The sequence below is a fragment of the Leuresthes tenuis genome, unplaced genomic scaffold, assembly GCF_036924035.1.
Source record: "Leuresthes tenuis unplaced genomic scaffold, fLeuTen1.0.hap1 SCAF_19, whole genome shotgun sequence".
NCBI lineage: Eukaryota > Metazoa > Chordata > Actinopteri > Atheriniformes > Atherinopsidae > Leuresthes > Leuresthes tenuis.
Genome location: NW_027325373.1, coordinates 19,027,469 through 19,052,985, shown reverse-complemented (window position 1 = coordinate 19,052,985; position 25,517 = coordinate 19,027,469). Strand labels below are relative to the sequence as shown.

Sequence of the window (25,517 nt, the reverse complement as noted above, 5' to 3'; positions counted from 1 at the left end):
GCATTTGATTAGCAGCACCTGGCTACATATGTGCAATGAACTCATTTATGGTAAATAAAACATTTGTTTCCCAAATTAAATAATATGGAAAATACAATGCAACAATATGAAAAGAGTGAATAAAAAGAGGAAATGGGCTCTCATATTCTGGTCTACTGCATTTAATTTGTTAATATACATCCATCCCTGCAACAAATCACAAAAAGAGTTAGACAGTGAAGCTTTTACCACTTTGTAATGCAGTTAATTCTGCGGTCCTTCTCACAAGACAACAAAGATGGTGGTTTGTTGAGGATACCAACCGATGAAGCATTTTTAAAGGGTTATTTTATCCAATTCTCTCAACACATTCTATTAGAAATCTAGAAAAAAAACAGGACGTTAAAGGCAACGTGTTCTTGTTGCTGAATGTCTACACTGGACAGTCCTTTTCATCTTTGTTACAAAGCCCAGATGCCCCCCAGTCCAAAGAAGTGGACGTCACCTCTGGACAAGGCTAACATAATGATTCTTTTTTTTTTTTTGCTTGGCATGTATGACTATGTACCGCTGTGTAAGTCTCCCACAGTAATCTCTTCCACTATGATGATCAATGGCTCTGGTGCAGCGCCCTCTGGTGGATCAGAAAGATTCAAAGGATTCAAAGACAACATTTTGGTGCTTTAATTTCAAAGGAAAAAATATACATGGGTATATAAAGCAGAGAGGAATGTCATGATAGGGAAACGAAGAGAAAACTTTATAAAGTACATTTACATTTGTATGCTTTAAAAAAAAAATTTAAAATATGACATTTTCAATAAATACTTCAATACATTTAGGCATGCGGATACATTTTTCATCATTTACATTTCAGTACAGTATAATCCATAAAATGACTTTTCTTTCCATCTTCATTATTGCACGTACGTTGTTGTGATGGGTTTGTCCTCAAACCTGTCACATGCATAAGGTGGTAAAACTGGCGATGAGCCGAAAGAAAATCTGGATTCTGCAAACGAAGACGTGAATAAAGCAAAACTCAAACACATCTGCACACACATCTGAGGATGAGGAGGAACTGTGGGATTTGAACACTTAGCAGCAGTCTGTTACTGAGTCTTCGGCTGCAGTTACTCTGCTAATTAAACAGTTTTCTGTAGGAAATAGCTTAGCATAAAGAGTTAAATCTGATATGAACAGCCAGCTCTGCGTTTTGTGGTGTCAGAACAAATTGTGTAAGCTGTGATGTTATGGTCTAAATAAAAAGTTTAACGCTGCTCCACTAACAGCTAAATTTGAGTATATAAATATAATTCATGATTCCTCTGTCACTTTGAAAGTAGCGACAATGATAAGTGAGTTACTGTGATCATGAAGAAAAAGTGATTATACCCATCGTGTTTGTGATTTCTTAACAGGTTTATGGTTGTTTACTTCGTCTTTATTGGTTTCTGACTGCTGTGCAACATCGGCTGTACCAACAGCTACAAATTCGTCGCTCGGAAACCTTAAAAATGTGATGATTCGAAGTCAATCTGCATAAAAACAATAGAAAAACTGTATCAAAAAGAGGCCAGTCCACCTGGTCTTTGACACAACAACTGAGGCACAGCTTGTAAACAGGCTAAACTCTTTGCATCTTTGCAAGTTTTGAGGGTTTGTAAACATATTCAGGAGTAAATGATGGTTTGGCACAAACTGGCATGAGCACCCCTCAGACGTTAGCTCAATTTCAAGCTGCACTTTGATGAGTTTTACTACAAAAAGGTGCTGTTTACGCAGATTTTTTTTACGATTTTCCTCCAGGCAGGCTAGCCGTTTCCCTCCGTTTTGTGTCTTTATGCTAAGCTAAGCTAATATCATGTTAAATCCTATTCAACAAACACAACAGTGGTATTGATCCTCTCACCAAACTGCCAGTGAGTAAGAAATTAGAAAAAGCAGATCGATTTGAATTAAGCCACAGTGATCAATGCATGACTCGTCAAAAACAAACAAATGCGCGCGTTTTTTCTTTTTTTAAGCTAAAATCACACTCACACACGAACTTCAACACAAAATCCAAAAATGGAAGAAACATGGGGGGGGAGGGGATAAAGGCAGTGGAAAAGAAAAAACTCAACAATAAAAACAACAAAGAGGCTCCACAAAATAAAAATGACCACGGTGTAGAGAGGCTGCCAGCAGAGGGAGGCAAAGCATCAACGAAACCCTGCCATCAGGCATGTCAAACACTTGTTTCAAAGCATCTTAAATTAATATCAAATGATCAATTAATCATCTTGCAGTTAAAAATTTTAACAATACTCATCGTGGTTTCCTACAGCTCAAATCCAAATTCCCCCAAACCCTTCAGAAATCTAGTTTACGCTTCATTCACAAAAATAAATCTTTGAAAACATGTTAAAATTCGGGCTTCATGTCGGTGATTCGCAGCCACTGTTTAGTCAAAGTGATCGATCGGGATGTAACAGCAAAAATACTACAGCTAATCAATCCATTTTCCACGAATGATCGCTACATGAGAAGATTGTTTATACCTTAAAAAAAAGGAGCCATGAATGTTTCGTAGACTTTATCAAAATACTGACCTTTCTGCTGTTTTTAAGAATCAAAAATGCTCCACAAACCTGCCGCAGGGCGCCGTCTGCGACAGGTTCTGTTTATCATGCCCAAAACAAAGCGGTGTAAATGGTTGTTGTGCAGTAAAATGTCAACATGTACAGTAAATAAATTCAGTAAAGATGCGCTCTTCCTAAAACAAACCCATCACAGCGAGCTACAGTACGACTCCGACATAACGAGAGGTTAGAGGTTGTATCCTCGCCTAGAGTGCCACAGCAACACGTAAAAAAAGATGAGTGGTCCGTCTTTAAAAACACACACATGAAAAGAAACGTTGAAAGTTTTTTGTTCGGAGGTGTCTCCAGGTGACGCTGGCTTGTCTGCTCGACTCAGGTTGTTTTTTTCTTTGTTTTGGTTCCACATTTTTGTAAAAAAAGGCTTCAAACAAACCGTGTTAGTTTTCCCAGTCCGTGCAGGGAAGGCCTTCGTCCTCAGACTCCGACTCCGGCGAAGCCTCTTTGATTCTCCTCAGAGCCTCGTGGATGCTGCGGGTCAGAGCGTCGGCCGAGTGCGGGAAGCTCTTGGGGTGACGCTGCTGCTCCGGACGGGTGCGGACTTTCTTCAGGCGGACGCCCTGTCGGATCTGAGCCAGGATGTTGTTGCTGTCGTCATCCGGGTCGGGGCCCAGGACGCGCAGCTCCGCCTTCCTCAGGTGGAAACTGCCCCGTTTGAGAGACGCCAGCACCTCGTCCATCGGCGAGCTCGCTGCAAACACAAAAGGCTCAAATGTTCAAGACTATTTAAGAGTTCATTCAGTTTTTCTTTGCATGGAATGGCTCAACTCGACTCTTCTCCATTTGTAACAGCAGTGTGTTCACAGATGGGACATCCTGGCTTCTGATTCGGTAATCCCTCTGCACACATTCAGGAACCACTTCTTTCATAAGATGAATGGGTTGTGAAACACTTGAAATGCATCCTAAAGCCTTTTGGAAGAAATAAAATGCATCTTTTGTTTTCTATGCTTAAATTCTTTTAGTCTACACAGCTCTGAATGTGTCAGAAACACCATATTAGACCACTTCTCTGCCTTAATGATCCCAGCAAACATGCAAGTGAATGCACCACCAGAGAAGACCTATTGGAAATATATATAACTTAATTCTAGTAATATGTATCCAATCTATGGTCAAATTGTACCCAAATTATCATTTAATTTCATCTTATTTTGACTTTTATTCCTCTTACTTAATCAGGTTTACCAGGAGTATAATCAGTGTAAAATGTAATGCTGGAGTTTGCAACATTGTGGATGTATTAATGTGTTTAAATGTTTCAAACAACATGTGTTCTCACGACCATCTCCCCCTCACCTCTCCTCCACGAGTCCAGAGAAGCAGTCTTCCTCAGCTTCTTCCTCGCTGTCAACAGCTGGCTGCTGTCAAAGAATCGAGGGGAAAACGGCGCCAGCGGTAATGAGGTGGATTCAGACTCACATATGTGGTGCCGCACCGAGCCGTCTGTAGGATTCTCTGCAGGGGGAAGCGATGGAGGAGGCGGGGGAGGCGGAGGGGGAGGAGGGGGAGGAGGCAGTGAGAGAATAGATGGAGAAGTCGAGAGGGGAGGCAGCGAGAGGAAAGCCGGCGAAGCGTCCAGACTTTGCAGGTCAACAGTTGGTAGAGACACGCTGTCGCAGCCGAAGGCGTCAGGCAGAGGAGGAGCAGAGAGTTCTGGGAGATCAGAGATGGAGTCCGTCTGAACGCTAACCGCCTGGGTGTCGGGCTGCTGCCCCGCTCGCCTCCGACTGTGAATCGGACCCAGACGCAGTCGGCTGGACCTCAGAGTCACCTGACCTGGATAACGCTGCGGGGAGACAACAGGAAAGCACGACTGCTGAGTACAGCGCAAAAGAGCGTTTGGATGATCGCAGGAATAAAAACAACAAACTCCTTTGGTCACCATCACCAGAATGTGGAAGTGAGTTTATCAACAGCGTACTGGTTCAGTTTATACGAATCAATATGTCAGCGGGTACTGGAACCTTTGTGGTGGTTCTGCCTTCAGGATCAAACAACCTGATCAAAAGTCTGCTTGTAACTGGTGGTGCAACATATCTGTGAGACGCACAACCACTGTAGGGTTAAAAATACAGGTTAAATATTCCTATTAGTTTGCTGCATTTAATGCTCGTAACTTATTTGAAAAAGTTGATATGTAGTCAAATATGAGGAGAAACAGGGACGAGTACACATATTTACTGGGGAAATGTGTTTCTTGAACGCATCGTCACTAAACTGGCACAAACTGTGTTATTGAGTTTGTAAAAAATATCAAATCAAACTAATAAGTTTATATAAACCACCCGTCCTGTGTGAGCCTCTTCAGAAGCACCAGGTGGAGTCGAACCTCAGCTGACGGAGCGCGTCTGCTCTCACCTGTTTGAGACTTCGAAGTCTGTCCAGAGTCCTCTGCCTCTCCTGACTCACTCTGGCATTTCGCTTGTCCTCATCTTCCTCAGGTTCTGCCCCCTTCAAAAGGAACCAAAATAAGCGCATCACGTGTGTGACCGTTTTCAGGTTCATGGGGTTACCAGTAAACAAACTAAGTTACACTCATGTGTAATTCCGGGTATTTTTGGACTGATCCAATTCTGTAATTCACATGATTTCATGCATGCAGCTTTCACTTGGCTTTATGTTGGGAGTTTATACTCATTTTTCAGAAACAAAGCACAGTCGAGTTGAAACAAGCCGTTTCATCGTGACACCAGGCAACAAGCTTCGGTGTGCGTGTGATTTAGGTTGTGTTCTGCGTTTGCCTCCAGACACTCGTTACAAACCATGCAGGCATGTCGATAAACCCCAGCAAAACAACCAGAGCTCAGACTTCCCACAGATGACTCCTCAGGTGAGAATAAAAGATTAACAACATTGTTTTTTCTTTAAGAAAGTCTTCATATCTGCTTACATGAGAGAACCAGAAGGAAACATCAGTTTCTCACAGTTAACAACCTTTTTGGTGAAAGTTCCCTCTTATAAGAGGACGATGTGGTTCAGTAACATCCACCAGACTTGGCTCACATCTATTAACCCACTTTAGTGTGATGGATGCACCTCTAGAAATCAACTCATAGTCTGGCCACATCAATCAAAGGATTGTGTCCTATCATAAAAACTATGCCAATAATGGCATTTAGGAAAAGAAAAGAAAAGAAAAAACAACAACCTCAAGCTCTTATTCTCATTACCAACATGAAAAAGAAGCTCAGAGATGTTGATACGAACTGAAATGACTTTTATCTAATAAAACACTTTGAAATTCAAATAAGAAAAGTGACGTACCTGCAGGGGGTTGCAGTCAGCGTTGCTTCCTTGACGCTGTTGAATCTTCTGGTTGTGATTAACAATACAGATTTCCTAAAGAAGAGGAAGCACATAAAGAGATGGACCATCCTGCAGCTGCAACAGAAACCAACTCGTCTTCCAGCAGGATCTTTAAACCACAACAATATAGGCGCCTGACTCACCTTCTTGTTTTTGAGGTAGACTTTCTTGGCGGTGATGCGGCCCCTCCGGGCCTCGAGCTGCCGGGTCTTCTGCTGCAGGAAGCTGAGTTCTTCATCTCTAAGGGGCGACGGCGGGGTTGCAGGGTCTTCTACACCCTTCATGGCATCGGGGCTCTCAAAGGCATCATAATACACAACCTCATCCTGTCTCTCTGTTAGAACATGAGAATAGGTTTGATGAAATGCTGCTTGTTTCGGAGTATGATGAAGATTTGATGCTAGATTTAAGTTACTCATTTGGTTTACTGTCTTTTGATTTCATACATAAAACAACCCATGTAAGTGGGAAACAGTGAAGGTAAAATAAGGGAGTGATTCATGCACACTTTGATCTGACTGGTAGTGAAACATCATCGGTGTCTTTCTGAAATAAGAAATGATCTAAAGCTTTGATTTTATAACTATTTACAGCCTCTTGATGATGATTTAATCTGCACGGTTTCACAGTTGGAGCTCAACAACAAAGCAGTTGCGGAAACTTGACGTTTTTCTCCTAAAATCTCTTACAGATTAAGAAGACGCCTCTTCTTCTAGCAGACGTCATCAGATCAGCCGAGACTCGATCGCGCCGAGCGACGTGAAAACAAACTGCTGAAACGCGTCAAAATGGATGCTCACCGGTCATCTGCCTGCGCAGACTCTGCAGCTGCGCAGTGAGCAGCAGCTCCTCGCAGCGCAGGACCTCGGCCTGGACGTCGTACAGCTGCAGCTGCAGCTCGTAGTACAGCGCCTCCAGCTGGTCCAGACGCAGCATGGCATCCTCGCCACCCTGCAGACTCTGCATCTAAAACCAAAAACACAGCCCTACGATGACATCACTCTCTTACAGCCTGAGGACAAACACCACGAGCTGGGTGATTCTCCAACAACACAACCTGACAGTGGATTTGTTTCTCGTATAAGTGGGCTCTGAAGGAACAGAACCTGAGGCAGAGCTCATGTTCTTTCTGAGTGCCGAACAGCAACACAGATGATCCACAGCTCCGTTTCACATGTAACCTTTGACCTGACAGTCATTCCAAATGACTCATTTCCACTGTTGTACACCAGGATGTTATTATCTCCATTTCAGGATGCCAGAGCCGTGATGTCATTTTTCCAACACAGCCATTATCTTGCCCTTTACTTGCCTTTTTAAACTCAAAGTCAAAAATCAGAAATACACCTCAGAGTCTATTTTCTTGTGAGAAGCATTGGCACTTTACCTCCTCCTTCAAGCCGTGTTTCTTCTGTTCGAGGCAGATTTCTTTGGCTCTCATGAGCTGCAGGGTTTCTTTGGAAACGGCATACTGCAGTCGCTCCATGCGTTCGACCGCTGCTGCCCACGCCGACTTTCCGAATTTCCTCTGATCTGCACGCATCCGCTCATACAGCGCTGCAACACACACAGCACACATGACTGTCAGAAATGATCTTTTTAAGAAGACATAGCAAAAGTCGACTTCACCACTTGCTCTCAGTGTGAGGTTATACTCGTTTTATAAGAAGAATTTTGAGTTTCAGAGTATTTTTACACAAAAGGACATTTCCAGTCGCCACTTTGGACTCATGAGTCCTGCTGAGTATAAAATCCGATGAGAGCTTTAAGGATTAAACTGATTAAACAGTTAGTTTGCCAGAGATTGGAGGAGTATTTGTTTTTCCTTTGACTTTTGAACTTTTGTGACTAACATTTACTCAAATACAATGTGCAACATTTTCTTGGTTTACCTTTCTGAGCTCGAGCCGTGGTTTCAAAGAACTTGACAGTCAGGTCTTGAATGGAGAGCACCGCAGCGTGAGCCTTCTTCTGCCACTCCTCATCCTCTTTCCTCAGGCTCTCTACGCGACGAGGACCCAGACGATCCGTCTCCAAAGAGATCTGATGGGAGGCAGAGAAGGTTGTTAAAACGGGTTCGACATTCAAAGCAGATGCCAGCTTCACACAGTCTGACAGCGAGGGCCTCTCTCAGACACAATTACACCCATCTGTCATCAACACCTCATTATACACAACACGTTAAATGATTTGGTTTCTCCTCTCATTAACCTGCCATTCTTAGGCTATAGAGGTAATACAAAAAGGTCAGGTCAGGTCAGGTCAGGTCAGGTCATGGAGGCAGCAGGTCCAGGAGACATCCCTCTCCCAAGAGACCCTCCTCAGCTCCTCCAGGGGAATCCCGAGGCATTCCCAGGCCAGAGGGGATAAACAATCCCACCAGTGTGCCCCACGTGCTCGTCCAGGCAGACATGCCCAAAAACCTCCAAAGGAAGGCAACCAGGAAGCATCCCAATGAGATGCCCGACCCACCTCAGCTGACTCCTTACTCCGATGAGGAGCAGTGGCTCTGATGATTGAACTCCTCCCCCGATCTTTAAGACTGAGCCTGGACACCCTCTGAAGGAAACTCATTCGTATCCACGATCTCATTCTTACGCTCACTACCCAGACCTGTGACCATATGCGAGGGCTGGAACGAAGATGGACCCATAAATCAAAAGCTTCGCCCGACTAAGCCGCAATCAGTCTGTTCCTCTCCTCCTACAACTTACCACCCGTAAACACGATCCAGAAACATTTAAACTCCTTCACTTCTGGCATAACCTCATCCCCAACCTGGGTACAGCACTCCAACCGTGACCATGGCACTTTAAGATGCAGCACCACCCGTGTCCATATGTTTTGGTCTTGCCCTTCACTATTCAATTTTTGGACACAGATGTTTAACTCTATTTCTGTTTGTACAAAGGTTCAATTTGATCCAACAGCACGTACCACTTTGTTTGGGGTTCTACCTTCTATTTTGCAGCTTCCTAAATATAAAGCCGACTTTGTAGCCTTTGTCTCCTTATTGGCCAGACATTTGGTTTTATTGAGGTGGAAGTCCTCTGCGCCGCCTTCTCACTCCTCTTGGATCAGGGACATCCTTCAGTTTGTGAAGTTGGAGAAAGTTAGGTGCTCGATACATGGCACACTTTAATAAAGTTTAGTAAAACTCGGGGTCCATTTTTTGCACATGTTGAGGGATTGGCTTTTACTGCTGTTCCAGAGTAGCCACCCTGATTGTCTACAGAGTTTTTCTTGTGTGAATTTGTAGCATGCTGGGAATGTTTTTTTTATCTATCTCTCTTTTAGTGAACATATTGAACTTTTATTTAGCAGTGGGTGACCAGTTTGTGTTTAGGTTTTGTTCCATGCATTTGTTGTTGTTTTGTTTGTGTTTTTTGTAATTATTTTGTAAACTATTAGTTATTTCTTATCTGATTTTATTTTATCTTATTTTTTTTTACTCATTATACTTGACACTGAATTGACTCTGGAAATGCCACCTCTTGACGTAGTTATGCCACTTAAAAATCAATAAACAAATGTTAATGTTAATCAATAAAAAAAAAAATTTTTTAAAATGCAACACCACACTGTATCTTAAAGTAAAAGACCGAGGTGTCTTATTGCCTCTTTAAGCTAAATTCCTGGCATTTGCAGCTGTCTTTTTCACTCCATGCTGAATCCAGTAGAAACCATCCACACATTGCGCTACAATACCAGTAAGTTACAGCAGGTGGGGCTGACAATGAGGCAAATCTGTGTGCGTTTGTTTAGAGTTCCACTAACCCAGTGTCCTACAAGGCTGCTACAACAATACAAAGGAGGATAGCTTTGAAAAGTCATGCGAATACACTCAGGAAAGAGTTTATAGTGTATGACCCAACAATGAGGTCATTTTTCACCTACTTGTGTCAGGCCCTGGAAAAAAGTGAGATCAGGGGAAACCCATGCCACGTGAAGCCCTGTCCTGGCTGGTGACTGAGAAATACAACCTCCTCCATAAGGAAAGTATATAGAACAAAATGTACACAGACTATAAAGGGCCTCTCTGCACATGCAGCTGGATAGGAACATCAATGCAAAACAGATGTGTGTAGGTGCTCCAAAAAACAACCACAGCAATCACCAACAAACCACAAAAGGGCCTTATTCACGTTAACCAGCACACCCGCTTTGTGTTTTGTGAGTGTCTGCACGTGAGGCACGAGCACAGGGAGTGAAACCGGGAATGAGCAAGGGTGGAGGGATTACATCAGAGACCAGGAAAGATAAAGTCTGGCAGAGGGAAAAATCTTTTCAGGAACGAGAGGTAAAAAGTGAAATTGAATGCATTAAACTCATGGTCTCATTGTTTGTGTATAGCTGAGAAACTGTTTAGTTACTCATTTAAAAGAGCTAAAGCTATATGTTGACACATCTGAAAACAGAGCAGGGTTTTTTTTTTTTGTTTTCCAATCCCACAGAGCATGAAATGACACTGAATACTGGCCTTTGGCAGATCAGTCAGACCCGGTGACACTGACATTTAAAAACATCTGTTGCCTCATCTCTATGCATGTTGCTCTCTTCATGGAAAAGAACACCTGAACCCTCTTAGACAAGCTTTCTGTAATTTCTTTAAGTAGTCTTCAGGAATAGTTCTCCAGGCTTCTTGAAGGACATCCCAAAGCTCTTCTTTGGATGTTGGCTGCCTTTTGTTCCGTTCTCTGTCAGATGATCCCACACTGCTTCAATAATGTTGAGGTCCGGGCTCTGGGGAGGATTCATCCCTCCATAAGACCCGTTTGTCCCTGCTTTTCAGTCCACTTCTTGTGTCATTTGGCATAGCTCAGCCTTTTCTCCCCGTTTCCCTTCCTTAAGAATGGCTTCTTGACAGCGACCCTTCCATGGAGACCATTTCTGATGAGGCTTGGTCCAACAGTAGATGGATCAGCTGAAGGTCCAGATGCATCTCTCAGGTCCTGTTTCAGGTCTTTGCTGGATTTTTTCCTCTTTCTTAAGGACATCACTTTCAGATACTGTTCATCTGCTGTAGATAGTTTTTTAGGCCTGACACTTCTTTTGTCCTCCACTTGTCCAGTTTCCTCAAATGTTTTAAGGACACACTGCACACCATGCTGAGATATGCCAAGTTTTCAGATAATAGCTCTTTGGGAATCAGCTTGTTGGAGCAAAACTGTGTTATCTTTGGTGTATTTCATCGATGAAACTAAAGAAATGGGAACAAATGATGTGCCTTTGTGACAGGCTGCTGGTAACAAAGAGTCTAAACATACAGTTTAATATTGCTTATTTAAAAGAAGTGGACTGAAATTGAGTGAAAAAACAGCAGAAGTCCAAAGAAAAACTTGAAACCTGAAGAACTATTTCTCAAGGCCACTTTAAAAGATTAGAAGAAAGTCTGGCTGCTTTGAAGACACGAGGGTGGCTTCAGACTTTTGCATGATACTGAATGTTTGAAATAAAGTTTTAATATTTGGTAACAGGCAACATAGAAAAATACTCTGGTATTAGCACTTCCTGTATGATCCGATCCAAAAGTGTAAATGCACACAAGACCCTTCAGGCCACCTCAGATGTGGTCTGCGCCACAATGAAGGACCACCTTCTCCTCTGAATTTTTTCAGTTATCAGAAAGATAAATAAATTCTGTATAAAAGTAGTATCCAAACTCAAAGGATGTGTCACTGAGAAATTCTCCTGCTCTTTTCCCTGTTAAATCCTGCAGCCACACGAATGAAGCAGCGGTGAGCATAGCTCCAGAGCTCCTTGTTTCGAATAAACAACCTTTAATTTGCTTTAAAGCAGGACAGTAGAACTAAATATCACTGCGAGAGTCATCTCCACCTTTTTCTAACCTCAATCTCCTCACAGTCATACAGTGTAAACCTGAAATGAGGACAGATGAACCTGTTACACCACTATTCCTCCACTGTGATTCCATTAACATGACAACCCAAACATGCTGCACAGTGGAACAAGAATATTCTTTAAAATCAGCACGCAGCTGCCACTTTGCCACTCCTCTGTATACAAAAACAGACTGAGAGGAAGTGGCTGACTAAGGAAAGGACTCTTAACACGTCCGACAAACAAACACGTGTCAGACTCTTAAAATAGAGGTGAGACTAGTTTCTTGTGGGTAATGGGTGGGATTACATCATGCACACAGTCCTGGTGGCCCTTATCTCATTAGGTTAAAATAGACCCTTTTTGTGAGGGATGGCTGAAACTGAGGGGCCATATCTTACAAAGACTGATCTCAGAGCCTCCACAGCAAAGACCTAAGCGACACATTTGGAAACTGAGACAGGCATCAACGCGCCTCCTTCTGAGTCACAACAGATTAAATAACACAGCCGTAGTTACATCTGTACATCCTAATCACGCAATCAAATAAAAATAAACATTCAGGGAGGCAATTTACCTCAATCCAGGTCAGAGAACGACTCAATTTGCATTTCACGTTAAAGAAACATTTTCAAATTTGTGTAAAATTTGCCTGACAGAAGGTGAACAGAAGGTGTACAGCAGGTGTGTCAGGGACCATGTGATCGAAGCTCAAATGACCTCGGACATGTTAGTGTAAACCACATTTTTAATTCATGGTTGCCCTCCGACACCATCACCACACCGCCCCGGCAGTTTCATCCCACAATGCAACGCAGTTCATTAAGATACAGAAACATTTAGCAGATCATCGATTCGTCCGTTCATCTGCTCTTTCATACAGCTGGGATGGGCTCCAGCCCCCCAGCAGATGGATCTGCTCTTTCATTCACAGATCCAGTTAAGCTTAAATATCTGCAACAACCCGGAAAGAAGCGAATAATAAAGAACAACGACCAGAAACAAAGATAAAAGGCAAACATTCCCACATTTTAGCTCCTTTTATGCAAGTATTTTATGGTTTTCTATCATCTTATGGTCTAAATAGTTAATTGACTGGAGAAATATTCAAATCAAGCAACAAAATAATCATTATTCTTTTATCAGTATATTCTCTGAACTGTTTAATTCCTCAGAAAAGTCTAGCTTGTAGTTTGAAGCACAGTCATGTGAATTCACAGCAACTGACACCTATCTGCTTTGGTCTTTTCCACCCAGCCTTTACAAAACCAAAAAGGATGCAAACTGGATGTAAATGCCAGTACACTGTGTGCTAATTCCTGACTAGCTCTCCTTCCCATGAGCCCCTGACTCATCAGTTTGCAAGAAACCAACTCCCTGTGCCTGCATCCTGCATTCATTTGCATGCAGCTCTGTTTTCAGCCGTTGAATCGCCCTGAGGGTAGCAGGTGGCAAAGCTGGGAAACTCTGGTATCACACGGAGTTCAGCTTCAGAGGCTGATCCAAAAAACGTCCCAGAAACCAGAAGAATGAAAAGAATGGTCTTCGGGCAAAAGTTCCTCTCGAAGAAGCTTTCCTTTCACACAACTTTTAGTTTGTTGGTTTTCACATTGTGCTGCATTTTTTGTACAAAAAGACCTCATAAACAATGCTGCCTCCAGCACAGTTCTATTAGGCTGGAAGATCTAATCTAAAATCCACATGAGAAGTTGTCATTTGACCAAGTTATCAACAAATTATGTTGATACATTTGTTCACAGCCTGTTAAAACAGACCAGAAGTTTAGATATGGGTCACAGTTTACAGAAGGTGATACTAGTCTGTTAGTTTCGGGTCAGCTGGGCAAGTGAAGGCGTGTAATCTGTCTGCACTATAAAGTGAAGGCATGTAAAGTCTCTCCTCAAAACCAGCGTACATGTGGTTCTGCTGCTTATTTTCTTCATCTGGTGGATTATTCTGGGAGTCTAATCCGCTCAGGAGAGGGCCCCCCATGGACCCTCATGAACTGGTAAAGACTACCAACTTTAAATCAAAGAGCTCTCGTCCTACAAATCCCAGAATGCAACTGAAAAGCATCCTTTTAATAGAAACTTTATAGCTAACAATAAGTGAGAAAACAATCTGCAGATTTAACCGTTTAACAGTCGACAAAAGCCAAAAAGGAGCAAAACCAATTATTCAAAAGTCTCCCTTTCAACAGTTCACGTTACATTTAGCCTCTCTGTAGCTTGTTATCCTAAATGTATCTATTCCTACTGACAAGATATCAAAAGCTGGTGATAAATGCATATGACACTACACATTTAAATCTAGTTTTAGGGAAACTTTGCTGAGCAGAAGTAAATACGATTTAAAGAAAGGATTAATCCAGATTGAGCACACGAAAGAGCATTTCTGGTAGCTGGATGTATACGTGCATGTCTACTGGGCTGAGTATAAATAAACTACAGTGTTCACTGTAACATGTCACACAGTCCAACAGTGTGTCTCAGTGTGTGTTTGGAGCTTTTAGACTAACGTGGTGTTGATCATCCAGACTTCTGCTTTCTGCACGCTGTACATTTTTAGTGATTCAGTGAGAAGTTTTTATTTAGATCAGCACCCGCCCAAGAACCCAAATTCCTTCATAATGCTCTGTCATAAACTCCACCCACAACCACACACACAAAAACACACACGGTCGCATGTGTTGGTTAGTGACAACATGCTGGATAAGCATGCTGTGTCAGGAATGCAGAAGGAAAGAGAAGGAAAAATACTCACAACGGCGGGTGAATGACAGAAATCGTCTATGAGAGGGAATAAAAGGCACAGAGACAGCATCTGTCCAGTTAAACAGCACAACATAACTCAACAAAGCTCGACAGAAGGCACTAACGCACACCAGGAAGTAGACTTTTGTCTTATTCTGGTTCATCTTCATCACTGCCTGACCTGCTGGATGTGTAGCAGATCATCAACTAATGTGAAACAGACTGTAACCGGTACTTAAAGCACAAGGGTTGAAAACCCCTTTCTACAGCACAAACTACGCGTGCTATCCATCATTTTGTTAAAATGATGGACGTTTAGCGTGAACAGGAGAAGAAAACGAGCTTTTGTGCGATTCCACAACGCAAAGCTTTTGCATATCTCCACCGGTACTGAAATTAAATTTGTGTCCATCTCTGTGATAAGCATTTTCAGCCGATAGTCCTGCAGTACAGGAAAATGCGACGACAATCAGTCTGATGTGAAATACATGCATAAAAACATCTTCTTTTACTGTAGAGCATCCATTCAGCTGAATGGCCCACAAGCACTCATGTTACAGCCGTCCCTCCCCTCCATGTGCACAGATACACGAACGATTGTCGAGTTACACATTCAGGTAACTTAAATAACCTTTAAGGAAGAGCTTTCACCGCTCCAAAGCGCTCTGAAAATGGATAGAAAGTAATACTGAGATCATATCAACAAGGATAACAGTGACAGAGAGTGAGAGCAGCAGCATGGCAGCTGATTAGAATGTTAATGAAAGAAGAAATATAAGAGCATTGTATTGCTTTTGTATAGAATACAGCTGTAAACTAGGTCATTACACACACACACACACACACACACACACCATCAGTATAAGCAAATTCTATACTCTGATAAAGATGGATCGACGAGGAAAATAATACTGTGATAATATTTATCATCCGGTCCTTGGTGAACAGGTCGGAGGACGGGAAAGAAATTCTCTTCAGATATGAATCCAACTCACATTTTATCAACATACGACTGCAATTTCATTGGTCGTTAGACAATAAAATGAATGCATTTACCCATCGTTCTGTTCCATCTAATCACAGTTTATCTACTGATGCTCCTCCACTCCTGAACAAGCAGGGCTGAGGCCTGTTGACCAACCCAGACATGTTTAATCCAGCTCTGTGACGGCTGTGAGACAGAAGACTTAACTCCCTTTTCAAGCCTTAAATGAGGAAAGGCAACAAGGAGAGTAGAAAAAAAAAAATAAAGGGTGGAAAACAGAAGTGTGCTGATGCTGCAGAATTACTGAGTGGTTTAGTGGCTGCTGTAATAATGCTTAGGCTGGTCGTTAATCTGCCCTGGGCAAGGAAAAAAAACCTCTCTTGCTGATCCTCTGTCCTCTACTCTACCATCATCAGCACTACTGCACAAGCCTGAGCAACTCGGTTAGTGTCACATCAGTGGATTTATGAGAGTATGCTCAATCAAGCAGGGTCAGGGATAATTTCTAACCAACTAACCAAGCACCATAACTAGTGGAATAAACTGTTTTTGAGAGGCACACGTCAAACGGTCCTCCAGGACAGGAGCAGTAAGCTGGCTACAGCGACATATAAACCTACTTAAATCAAGCTCTAAAACAGATGGCATTTGTTTCTGTGTGCTTGTGTGCATTACCTTAATCTGCTGTCGACGCAAAGTTGCCAATTCCCTGATGTCCCTGAAGGGCTGAAGCAGGTAGTGGTAGAGCTGAGTCGTCGCCTCCATCAGGTCTCCGTACGCCTCGTCCTCCTCTGGGTACACCTGCAGCAGCTCCACCATGCTGTCCATGACTTTGTGTTTGTCCAACACCTGAGAATTCAAATAATAACGTGTTAATGGAGACATCCGAAGTGTGAAACGCTGACGTCATGGTTTCCACAGAAACCTTAAAATCTTTCAAAATGAAGGCTTGAAATAGTCATTTGAATAAATAGTCAATCAACAACAGTTTTCATGGAAATATTTCTTGGTTTTTTTCAGCCTTCGGTGAGAGTGAACTCCCCATTCTGGGCTTTCGGACTGTTGTGAGCCAAAACGAGTAATTTAGAAAGTATTTTGCGAGCATATCAGCAAAGCATAAAAACAATCATCTGCAGCCGTGCTTTTTGGCAGGGCTGAAACGTGCCTGTTGAGGAGCGTTTTCAGCTGTGTAGAGGCTTCACAGCATCAAGATTGTGTTGACATGAATCAACAACAGCATCCTGGTTTTAATCGTTTTCCAGATATACTATTCATATGCAACATTAGAAAAATTTTACCTCATATTTAACTGTACAGTAACGTCCATCCAAGTGTTTATCAATCCAAGTGTATTATAGGTGGCGACATGACTCATTTCAGCTTGTTAATGTTGGGCTTTTTTCAGCTAACCTAATAAAACACAGACCAAAACAACTGATAAACCCAGCTGGCAGCAGATTAGTACAAGGTTAAGTAGGGAATTGAAGAGCCATACATCTCTGTACATTTAATATGTGCTGTATACTTATTTTTGTACAAATGAGATGCTATTCCTTATTATTACCGGCTTCTTCTTCTTCTGTGTAGCAGCTTCGTCTGTTACTCAAGAACTGTGTGGCATGTAGAGTTTGTGTCCCACTGAACATACACAGTCAGGAGTAATTCGACTTTAACTACATTATCTGGGTGTTTTAAGAAGAGAACATACTTGCTTTCTAACTTGACTCCATTGTCAGTGTAATTGTTTACATATCTACACCACGAAGGGAGCACAACAGCCAGCTCAGACCATACAGAACTTCTTAATTCAAAAGGATGTAAACCACAAACGTGGAGACGATAAAGGAGGCTGGCATCTGGCTGTTGTTATGATCAGCAGAAAAAAAAAAAAAGCTGTATTCTAGCTGGTATTCAAAGCCCTTAAATCAAGGACGTTGGATAATCAGTCAATTCAGTCACCTCCATCTTGCTTCTTGAGACAACTATTGTTCATTTCTGAGGACATGCACAACTGACACAAACACAGAATACATGAGATAACATGCAAACACGTACTTAAAAAGTGAACATGCCAACAGTAGTCTTCTTATTCCTGCCTTAGAGTTAAAATGTGTGTTGAGAGAGGACATTTCTGCAAAGTGTCTTTATAAACAGACCGAGGGAAGATCAATCAGTCCTAAACAAAAAGGTCTCTTAAAGACCAACGAGCAAGAGTAAATGGTGAGAAAGACCCTGTGAGCACGATTAGTGCGTTTGGTCAGGAATTATGCCATTAAATACATTATTGAGTGTAGTACAAGGAGAATAGATTGGCGCCATTAGTCCAACTATCCACAGACAGTTCATTGTTCTTTAGAAACAGGCTTTTGTTCACTGAAAACACAATTCATTTCCCACCTCTCAGAAACCAGCAGCTCTAATTCACACAGCACAATACTCCTCCTTCACTTCTGCCTCAGATGATATTTAACTCTGCCACCACCCAAACGTCATCCAAAGTGAGGGATAAAGTGCTCCTCTTTCTGCACAGAGCGACAGATATGAATGGAGACCGTTATACCAACTCCAGGCTGATTTTCCTAAGCCCTCCATGATGGAGACACTACACGATTCAGCTCCAACACTGCTGCTTCTGTTTACGTTGGCTCTGGCTCTCCCTGCCAACCAAACACCCCCTTCATAAAAAAAACCCTGAGCTAAATGACCCAACTCCTGCCTGGGCACAGGCTACGCTAAGCTAAGCTACTTCTACTCTAAGAAAAAATGTAATTTGCACGTACATGAGGAGGAGAGTTTAATGACCCCGGTTTCAAAGGGTAAGGAGGCCGTTTAAAATGTTTAAAAAAAATAACACTAAGCAGTGGTTCTCCAATCATTTAAGGCCCATATTTAACTGAAAATAGCACTAAGACAACAAAAGATACATTGAAACTTAAGTCTGGATGCATAATCACATCTCTTAACAAATTGGGCTTATTGGAAACATGGTGTTGTACTCTTGTTATTAAGACAGACATTATCTAATTTTATTCCTGTTACCCGTTTATTTTAACAATGCAACCCTCCAATGTGCAAAGAGTACATAATTACAGGACATTCCTGGTGATAGTACAGTCAATCCAGGCCTATCATCAAGTCTAACTTCTGTCAGTCATAAATCATTTCTGTCTGAGCAAAGTAGTTTTCTCCTCTGCCTTTTAATTGAGATATCGCACAGAAAGTGCACACTTATTCTGCCATGTGAGCAGAACTTTAAAGAGGTTAAAAAAAAAGGGAAACATGCCATTGACTCGTGAATCAACACAACCGAGACAAAGAGACCTCGAGAAAGGAAGAACATTCATTGATAAATTCACAACAGTATCAACATGTGCGTGCATTTAGAGCAACTATCTTACACATCAGTTAATAGTTTGATCCATTTTCAGTATAAAATGCCTTTGAGTGTTCACGCTGTTGATCATGAGTGATTTAAGGACACTTTTACAACATGAACATACGTGCAGCGCTATAACTGACAACACGCTCTTTATATATAACTTTACTAGGCCTATAATTTAAGATTCTTCTGTTTTCAGGGAGTACCTGGACAGAAATATAGAAATAGCTTATTGACACAGGAAATGTGATAAAATAGCTACATATCAAACTAATAGCTCTTCTGATTCAGCTCGACATAGATTGTCTGACACCAGCGAGAGATGACCAAATACATAAGATGACTAAATACAAATAGTTATTCTAACGTGAACGAGGTGATGAAGACAAGCCGTCATATGAAGCGACTGTATGGCAGACTGATCCCACAGCTGCATCATCATGACATCACAAACCCAAGCCAAAGTGAGCCCAGACCAACACGTGGAGCCTGACATTTCCCCTGTGGGAAACAGAAAAGCTGAGTCATTTTTACACATTAATGTCCGACCTACCGTCAGATCTTTGTGGTTCAAACAAGTGAAATATTAAAAAGGATCCGAACCAAACGGCGAATTTCAAGCTCGAATTTTCTCAAAATAAGAAAAGATGATGTGTCAAGAATGTAAAAAATGCAACATGCCAGATAAGCATCTCTGTGTGAGGTCACTCTATCAAAACAAACCCAGAGACTGTTTCCTTTGTTAAAATGTTCTTCATTCGACTCAGCTAAAGATCCAACTTGTTAAACCACATTTAAGCAAATAATATTGTGATTTTTAAGTACAGTTATCTTAACACGGTGTCATCCAAAGCTCCAAAAATGCTTTCATCTGCCATCCTTACATAAACAGTGATTAAACCATCAGCTCATTATCCATTTTTTAGATATTTAACTAAACAGAATGCTATGTTATGTCATGTTATGAACATAAATATGGTTTTCTTCATCTTCTAGGAGATGTGTGGCTAAATGATTCTGACACTGTAGAGTTTCAAACCTTCAGACGAATCAATTAATGGTGCATCAAATTTTAAAAGCTCTACATCACAATCAGAAAACAACAAAGGGCCCAATAAAGCAACTCAAATCTAACAATCAGCTTGCGATGTGTGAGGTTTACTGTAGACAAGCTGCCAGCCTGGTTTAATTTAACAACAGGTTACAGATAAAGACGCACTGGCAAAGTGTTTCTGATCAATGATTGACATTACATCCGCTGGGTTTCTAACCACAAGTCAATCTTTCTGCATTTTTGGCTCACTTATCTTTAAGGACGGGGTCTGGACGCAGAGCCTGTATATCAGTGTTAGTGGTGATAAGAGCACAGCAGTGATTGTAAGTCTGCAGCTGCTCCACACAAACCAAACAACCAGGACAAATTCAATCACTCTTGGCATCTTTTTTTTACCTTAAATAATTTCCAGAATGATCAAATCATTCATTGTAATTACTTTAAAATGCCACATTACTGCATGTTAAATGTAGATCAACTTTGATCTTACATTCTGTCCCATTTATTTTTCAAAGGAACTAAACCATAACCTTTAAAGTGTCAGGACCAGGTCAGCACTCTGTGTGCCATATTGCTTAGAGTCAGGCTTTATTAATTATAGACTTGCTGACCTGGAAAATGGAAGCTGTGCAAGCCAATAAAATAGGGTAAATATTGCCAACACTGTCTCAGAGAGGTGGTGTCTTTTTTTTCTCTCTTTTTTTTTTGCAGGTGGGGGTCAAACTGGATTACGTTCCACTGTGGTGGCCTTCTGATTTAGTGTTATCCTGTGTTAGACTAAATTATTTAAAAACATCTCCAATGTCTCTGTCCTATGACGAAGGCGGCATCTAACTGATAACTCTCTGCTTTGTAAAATAGTCCAAACTGCCTGTATCCATTTGTCAATCTGGACTGGACTCTTTTTCTATGTTGTTTTCAGAAATCCAAAATCAAATTTTTTTAAAAAAAAGATATTAAATCTACAATGAGCTTAAAACTACAATGAAGCAAATAGATGTTTATAAAAAGTAGAACCAGGCAATGTTAATCATTTATGCTTTCTTATTAATTTGGATTATGTCTTGTTTTACTATGTGAAAATGACTGACTCCACACACAATCCTGACAGTGGTTTCACACAAACTAACAAAAATGGGAAGGAATGTACCACTAAAACTCCAGAAGAATCACTAATGTCAACCATAGTCATGTATTTTGGATGAGTCCAAAGATAAAACTTTTTTGGAAAGACATAAATGGTGAGCTGGGAAAAAATCCTGGGTTATAATTTGCTTTTGAATGTCTCTGGTAACCTTTCAGATGGATATCTACTGGGGAAAGATACATTTTTGGCTAAAATCTTGGAAGAAATCAATAACAAGTAAATGGAACCAGACAGACCCACCGATTCTGGACCGAAGGATTCAAACTGTGATGGAGAAACAACATCGCCCATGAAGTTAAATGTTGTTGGGCAGCCGCAAACGTCACGTGATCTCTAAGCTTTAACGTGTCTTTGTCTACATTACTGACCAATTCTTCTAAATGTGGAGGAAATCAGCAGCAAACTTAAACCATGTCGCCCTAAAACAGCCACGATCTGTCAGAGATTATTAATCGTTGACATGATAAACATGCCACAGAGGGAAAAAATGCCATCATTTGCTAGTACAGCCTAAAATTAAATAAATGCAGGACAGTTACTGACAGTTTATCTATGTAGAACTATTGTGACTGACATTCAATGACATTATTTACCTGAAAACTTGAGTCAAGCTGTACTTGCAGCTTATTCAACACATCCAGGTCCTAACTTAATTTGTTTACAGCTGAATTCACTTCACAGACATCTTAAAGTTTCCCTAAGGGCTACTTTTGTCAAACCATGCAAAATTAGGATTTTATTAGAGCAGAGCGACCACCTGGAAATGCTTTAAACACCCGTGAGATCACACAATTCCTGATGCTTTTAGCCATCTGACAACAAATATAACAAAAATACGTAAATGACAGATACTTTGTTAGGAATTTGTACATATCTCAATATAATATATACACGTTTTATTTTAAAAAAAAGAAAAAGATAGAGCTTGAGCATGTGCCGAGCACCTAGGACCATTTGTTCAATGGGTATAATATACATGTAGGAGTATTCTGAAGTCCAACCACATTAGTTTTGTGTAATATCAGACTTTTTTTTTTTTAAAGAGTCACGTTTTGGTTTTTCTAGTGTAGAGACCTGAAATCACTGCAGCTCACTGATTGATTAGAGAGGCTTTGGTCACTAAAAGGGGAAGCAACACTGAATTTAAGAAGAGCTCTGGAAAAATTCATTAAAGAACAATTTGACTAGCTGACCAAGAGCTTCAGCTTTACCACAGTGAATCATTTGAGCCAATTTCAGAACCAGAAATATCACCCAACTTCTCTTATCATCTTTGCTTTTAAGTATTTTCCCACCCTCTCAAATCATCAGAATTAGATCCCCAGGTTGATTCATTTGTTACAGCTGCACCCATTTAAAGAATATGAAAAAAAGAATAGAATATACAAACAATAATAAAACTAACTAAGCATGAGAAATCTACAGTTATTGCACCTATCCACCATAGAAGGTGTCAAATTTACAAATTGCAGTTGTGGAGCTGTAGCTTCCTCTGTGCTTGATGGTTAATTTAGAAAGAAAGAAACATCTGAGGATGCAGCGTTTAGATTTCTGTGAATAAATAAGGCATTCATTAAGAATTAGGATTAGGAGGTAATGAAAATAAATGTTGGGAGCAGTCCAGGTAGATTTTATAAACTAGTTTAGGCCTGTTGCAGAGGACAATCTGTAATAAATAAGTCACAATCCAGAGATAAGTGACTGAAGATGGCTGTCACATAGAAACAAGTAAATTCTTCTGTCATAACATAATTTCTTCATGTTCATGCATCAACCAGCTGAACAAAACTGTGAAAATCAAGGACTTGTCTGACAGTCGGTGATCTTTCTTAGACTTTATAGGAGAATCCGCAGTCTTCTAGCAGCTTGATAATATTAAAATGCAAATACAGTGGCTCCTTATATGCACACAAGTCTTTAACTGTGTAGGATAATGCAGAAACCAACTCAACAGCTGTGGTGACACATCACTCTGTAACTCCACCTCCATTTGTTCTGTGTTTCTATGCAACTCCCTTCAAACTATTCAGCCAACTGGAGTGTGATGTCTGGCCAGAGCAGATCATATTACCAGTCTGTGAACGTGAGGCAACAGATGGTAGATCACAGGGGGGGGACAAAGGAAGAGGAGGAGAATCAGCAGACCATGAGCCACAGTTGTGATCCAATGCAAAGCTGTCATTAAAGCGTGCAGCTTGTATTTTATAAACGCACAACATTAAGTTACAAAAGATAAATACATTATCTTGAAGGTAAATTACAATAAAAAGTACTTCACCTCTTGCATCCGTCTTTTGGCCGCCTCCAGAGCATCCTCATAGCCTTTCTGCCTCAGCTCATTCAGGCTCTCGTAGTACTCCTCCGTGTCGTCGCTCTCGGAGAAAAGCACCTGTGAGAGGATCTTCCAGCCGCAGGTGTCGAGGGCATGTCCCAGGTACACCTGCAGCTGGTAGCACAGCGAGTCCGTCTCCCGCTGCGACATCCCGGGGGCGCCGAAAAGCACCGTCCATACGCCGGACTGCTCCTCCGGGAACGAGGGGAGACACGGCTCCAGATCCGAGTTGACGGCGCAGAGCTGGTGGTGGACCGTCCTCAGGTCCTGGAAGGAGAACAGCCCGGCCCAGCTGAAGTCCTCATGCTCGCCGGTATCACCGTCCGCTGGGTCTGCTTCATCCAGAGACGGCGGGACATCCACGGGGTCCAAGATCTCGATATCCATCACTTTCGGTGTCACAATATCCCAAGACCCAAATGTGTGACTAACACACTCGAATGCATTTAAACTACGGTCTTTCGTAGCCTTTTTGTCTCCAACGTTTGCATCTGTTGTGGCTTTTGCTTTGGGGACCGAGTGTGGGCTAACTTTACCCGCTTGGCAGACTTCATTTTTCTTCTCTTTGGCTGGACTCTTTGCTTGTTTTTCAGCGGCAGGGACAGAAAGCACAGCGGCAGGGCTACAGTCGACGTCCAGAAAAGTGCTTCGTCTCTGTATGGTTCTGTTGTGGCAGGTTATGGCGAACTTTCCCTCGACGTCATTCCAGGCCACGATGAAAACAAATTTATGTCTCTCTTTTTCGTCGAACACTTTGGGCCGGACTGACACCCATCCGGACTCCAAGTTATCCTCCATGGCGAATGACATTTCATCCAGCCAGTAAACACGACACGTAGATTACCGTTGGCGAGAAAAAAAAATCTCCTCTGACGTCGAGTCTAAACGCTACTGCGAGCTAACGGCTGCTAACGCGAGCTAAAAAAAAACAGCGGAAAGACCCACCAGCTAAATTAAGAGTTGAAACAAAGGCTTTCCAGCTTTGTAAACCTACTACCAGCTGCGTGCAAGCGGCCGAAAACGCAGCTAATGTCGTTATCCCCCCGAGCGGTCGGATTTGGGATTCAGACATGGAGTTCAAACGGCCAAATTGGCTCAGATAACACGCCAAAAGTCGGCTTCATACTGCGACAGAAAACGTCGGTTGCCATAACACCTGGAGGCTCACCTGCCCGATGCCCAAGCTCACCGTGTGGGCTCTTTGTCCGTTCAGACAATGTAGTCGCGCGACTAGGCTCAGCTCCGCTCTCGGTGTCACGTGTGAGCTTCTGTTTACAAGCACAAGTTGCGTGCGTGTTTCTCAAATCCGGGGAGGGTTTAATCCTCCACATGGTGCATTCAAGTTACCTGATAAAATCGGAAATATTAAACATTTCTAAATAAAAATTCCGTATCTCAATCACGTATATGGCGTATGTGTCAAAATAATTTATTCATAGACAAAAATAACTATAAATAAGTCATTTAATTTATGTTACTTTCGAAATATCACGTTTAGCCCAGAAAGTAACACAAACAAATGAATAAACATAAGAGACATAAGGGACAGCAAACAGATAAAAGAAGAGCAAAATCTGTGAAAGCAACCACATAGAGGCACATAATTACCAAAAAAACACTTAAACAGCTTTTTGGAAAATCTAAAGTAATGAAAATAAAACCAACAATGACGTAATACTGACCAATTACATATAAAACATTGAGAATTAAACTAAAACTACCATAAGATGTCAAATGACTCACATGAGATACAAATTGTTTACATTAAGACAAAATTACCCAAAAACATGACAAAAAGATGATAGCAAAAAAAAAAAGACAATGTGGGATTTAAAAAAGCACCATCATGCCACAAGATGATTAAATAAGGTTGTACATGTTCAAAATCAACCATAAATCGTATATGTATGACTTATTGCTCTTTCTAACCTGTTCCCTGTGATCAAAATTGCTGTTTTTATATCCACGTGTTCTTGTTTTTTTTTGCTAAAAACATTTTCCCATGGTTTGTGCTGCTTTGGCCAAATCAATAACAAGACTGCAAACTTTGACATGCAAATTATGGCAGATATTGGTTGAAGCCTGTGACCATTGTC

The 25,517-nt window shown here is 41.5% G+C and overlaps 1 protein-coding gene across 1 annotated transcript; it reads right to left on the bottom strand.

Moving 5' to 3' along the window:
- Positions 1-639: 639 nt before the first annotated feature.
- Positions 640-24,703, bottom strand: jmy (junction mediating and regulatory protein, p53 cofactor). The gene is made up of 10 exons (XM_072371900.1): positions 23,368-24,703; positions 16,185-16,358; positions 7,823-7,973; positions 7,318-7,487; positions 6,731-6,896; positions 6,074-6,264; positions 5,889-5,963; positions 4,983-5,075; positions 3,921-4,410; positions 640-3,312 (listed from the first exon to the last, which is right to left on the bottom strand). The coding sequence occupies exons 1-10, from the start codon at positions 24,229-24,231 to the stop codon at positions 3,002-3,004; spliced, it is 2,685 nt and encodes an 894-aa protein (XP_072228001.1). The 5' UTR covers positions 24,232-24,703; the 3' UTR covers positions 640-3,001.
- Between the last annotated feature and the right edge of the window lie 814 nt (positions 24,704-25,517).

Bases quoted from the DNA above. Each gene is read 5' to 3' on its own strand.
- jmy (XM_072371900.1), bottom strand. From the start codon at position 24,231: ATGTCATTCGCCATGGAGGATAACTTGGAGTCCGGATGGGTGTCAGTC. The intron at 7,488-7,822 runs GTAAACCAAGAA...TGTGTGTTGCAG, and splicing joins CACGGCTCGAGCTCAGAAAG to CGCTGTATGAGCGGATGCGT. The intron at 5,964-6,073 runs GTGAGTCAGGCG...CCTCTTCTTTAG, and splicing joins TCTACCTCAAAAACAAGAAG to GAAATCTGTATTGTTAATCA.